Source organism: Myotis nattereri, assembly GCF_964212035.1.
Source record: "Myotis nattereri genome assembly, chromosome: 9".
Taxonomy (NCBI): Eukaryota; Metazoa; Chordata; class Mammalia; order Chiroptera; family Vespertilionidae; genus Myotis; species Myotis nattereri.
This window is the reverse complement of record NC_138084.1, coordinates 6,640,076-6,643,659: the sequence shown is the minus strand read 5'-3', so window position 1 is coordinate 6,643,659 and position 3,584 is coordinate 6,640,076. Positions and strand designations below refer to the sequence as shown.

The 3,584-nt window shown below is 65.3% G+C and overlaps 1 protein-coding gene across 1 annotated transcript; it reads right to left on the bottom strand.

The window, feature by feature from the left end:
• Nucleotides 1-251: 251 nt before the first annotated feature.
• GSTP1 (glutathione S-transferase pi 1) lies at nt 252-2,943 on the bottom strand. Its single transcript, XM_081099221.1, has 7 exons — nt 2,837-2,943; nt 2,509-2,544; nt 2,155-2,261; nt 1,962-2,049; nt 1,529-1,632; nt 688-795; nt 252-505 (listed from the first exon to the last, which is right to left on the bottom strand). Coding segments are annotated over exons 1-7 (633 nt in total). The 5' UTR covers nt 2,838-2,943; the 3' UTR covers nt 252-316.
• Nucleotides 2,944-3,584: the final 641 nt, after the last annotated feature.

Sequence of the window (3,584 nt, the reverse complement as noted above, 5' to 3'; positions counted from 1 at the left end):
CTGCTGGGGCTAGAAAGCCTGCTGACATAAGTGAGCCTTTTCTCTCGGGACGGGGACCTCCAGGGTAAGGATCTGATATTTCTCTTCCTGTTTTTTTTTTCTCCTCTCTCTTCCTGGAGTTCAGCAAACAGACTGTGTTGCAAGCTCCCAGTAGACACTGATGGTGTTTTAGGATTTCAAGTGTCCTAGCCAGGCCACCTCCAGTGTCCCACAGCCCTTTCCCCCAGGAAACTCAATGCCCACGGCACCACTTTTCTCTTGGAAATTTTATTGGTCCAGGGAAGCCCCTGCCTCCTGCTGAGGGTGCCACAGGCCCTCACTGTTTCCCATTGCCATTGATGGGGCGGTTCACGTGCTCCGGGGAGGCCAGGAAGGCCTTGAGCTTGGGCCGGGCGCTGAGGCGAGACACATAGGCCGAGAGCAGGGGGAGGGAGTCCAGGCAGCTGGGGGCCAGGACCTGGTGAATCAGCAGCAAGTCCAGCAGGTTGTAGTCGGCGAAGGAGATCTGCAGGGTAGGGGCGGGGATCAGCAGGTGGGAGCAGACCAGAGGGTGAGGGGACGCAGGGGCCCAGGGCCTGAGCCGGTCCCTACGTCTGTCCAGCAATGAACGGCTCACGTACTCTCTGCACCTTTTCCCATTGGTAAGCGGGGGTGGCATGGGAGGGGCAGGACAGGGCCGTCGCTCACCTGGCTGCCCACGATGAAGGCCTGGCCCCCCTGGTTCTGGGAGAGCAGGGTCTCAAAGGGCTTCAGGCGCCCGGGCAGCTCCTTCACGTAGTCCTCCTTGCCCGCCTCCTGCCAGAGACACGACGGCACTGGTCACCCTCCTGACCCCCACACTGCAGCTCGCCCCCTCCTGTTGGCCCGTCTGTGACTCACCACCCTCAGAGCCCCACGCTCGGCGGCTGACTCCCACCCCAGGCTATGCCGCGTGCTGTCCACTGCAGCAGCCGGCTCCTTCCTTCTCGCCCTGTGACCGCTCAGCAGATCCCTACGGAAGCCCTGGAGGACCCTCCTAGACCTCACTTTGGACCACACCCTGCTCAGACTCCTCCATGGCTCCCTCCTGCCAGCAGGCGCGGGTGTAAGCCCCGGGGTCAGACCTTCCGGCCCTGGGCCTACTGCCCCTCCAGCTCCACCTCCTCCCACCCTGTCACGCACAGCCACGCGCGCCTGCCTCTCTTAAACTAGTCTTGGGTCCCTGAATGCGCTCTGTGTCTGCATACCTGTGTACCTGAAAGTGCCAGCTCCCCTGCCAGGAGCTGGCTGTAGCTCCTCCTCCTCACCCCCCCCCCGCCCCCCCCCCCCCCCCCCCCCGCTCCAGGAAGCCCTCCGGACCACCCCTGGCTCAATGTCTCCTGCCCTTGCACTGTTCTGCTATTGCTGGTTACTGGCCCCCAGCACAGAGCCACACCCCGCCCAGGCCCCCAACCTAGGGCGGTCTCAGCTAGAGCCACATGAGGGGTGTGGGTGGGATGAGAGTTCAGGAAGGCCCGTCTCTGCCGGCCCGTGCCCACCCCGTGCTCACGTAGTTGGTGTAGATGAGGGTGGCATATTTGCAGCGGAGGTCCTCCACGCCGTCGTTCACCACGTCCACCAGGGCCGCCTCGCGCTGGTCCTTCCCATACAGCCCTGGGGCAGGGAGAGCAGGGAAGGGGGTGCAGGAGAGCCCACAGCATGACTGGTCAGCTGACACACATGAGAGCGGATCTACAGACAGGCCATGTGGCTGCCTGGGGGCCCCAGCTAGGCAGGAGGGAGGAGGATGTGGACGGAGGGAAGGAGCGGTCCTGACTCGGTGGGAGGCAGCCTGGCATGGGGCAAGGGCTGCAGGCGACCTGGGCTTGACCTTGGGCAAGCCATCTGACCTCCCTGCCTGCCTCTCCTCCACTCCACAGGGGCTCAGAGCAGGGGTATCCCCCGCCCGGCCAGGACGGGGCCCCCTGCACCTCAGGACTCACCGAGGGAGCGGCCCAGGTGGCGCAGGATGGCATTGGACTGGTACAGGGTCAGGTCTCCGTCCTGGAACTTGGGGAGCTGCCCGTACAGCTGGGGGTGGCACAGCTCTGTCAGAGGGGCTCCGCTGGCCTGCCCCCCCCCACCCTACTTTCACCCCCAAGGCCCAGCCCCTGACCCCGCAGGCACAGCACTCACACAGGAGGCCTTGAGGGTGCCCTGCAGCCAGGTCTCCTTGGTCACCACCTCCTCCTTCCAGCTCTGGCCCTGGTCCGCCAGCAGCATGCGCGTGGCCTCGCAGCGCCCTGGGGCGGGGAGACAGGTCGTGGGCTGCAGAGACCCCAACCTCGCAGTGCCGCGGGGAGGGGCCTGCTCCCTGGGGAGGGGACAGGCCACAGGCGGTCCGATACTCCACGAGGGAGCTCAGGGACACGGACAAGGAGGCCGGGGCTAGCAGGGCAAGCGGGGTTTGGGGGGGGGGGGGCAGGTGGGTGAGAGGCCACAGGCTGCCGCCCCAACCTCCACCTCCCTCCCCCAGCCGCAGGCCCCTACCTCGAACAGGGAAGTAGACGATGGTGTAGGGCGCCACTGGAGGGGACAGAGAGGTTTGTTAGCGTCCTCGAGGGGGTCCTAGGCGGGGCCGTGCACCCACCCGTCCTCCCCGGAGACCCACCCCTGGCTCGGGGCGCTCCGGGCCTCCCAGGGGCCGGTCTCTGCGCCGGGGAGGCCGGGCCGCTGAGAACCCCAACCCCGCGCTGGTGCCCTGGATCCCCATCGCGGCGGGGAGCGGGGCAGGGCTTTGCAGGGGGGTCCCGGCCGGGAGCGGGGCGCGCTGCAAGCCTTGGGAGCCCCGCCCGCCCCGAGCCCCGCGGGTACTCACTGGCGACTGTGCGAGGCGGCGGCGGCGGCGGCAATGCTCCGGGGGCCGCGGCCGGGAGCCTTAGGGGGTGGCCCCGCCCCGCCCCGGCCCGGCCCGCCCCGCCCCGCCCCGACCCGTCCCGGCCCCGTCCGGGCCCCAGCCTGAGTCACGCGCCCACCCCGCCCCGCACTCCCCGCAGCGAGCTCCGCCCAGCCCCCCTGGGCCGGTGGAGGGCTGGCCGCCTGGAGCTGGTGAGACCGGGGGTCAGGGTTTCCAGAACCTTCTCCAGGCCTTGGCCTTGCCCTGGCCGCCTCCTTCTCCGCTCGGGGCGCAGAGGGAAGGGACACAAACTCTTGCATTTGTTCCCACAGACAGAAGAGGCCGCACAGAGGACAGAGCCACGCGCCCTGCACACGGACCGGCGCGCACGCTCCAGGCTGGGTCTCTCATCCCTACCAGCCGTTCGGATGCCACCCTCTCCTGGGTCAACTCTGTTATGTTTAGACTGTAAAATGGCCTTCCTTGCTTTTTAGCTTGAATAATAGAAAAGAGAAACTTAATTGCCTGACCTTGCAAGCTAGCCATCTCCAGGGGCTGATACACTGTTGCTAATATTAATTCACATATTTTGCCAAGTGTTTGTTCAGCCAGGGTTACAGGTGTTTGATTAGATATAATGTGTATTCAAAGTTACAAGTTGTATAGGTATGACAGGTGTTTGGTTAAATACGACATGTATTCAAGGTTACAAGCTGTCTTACACAAAGAA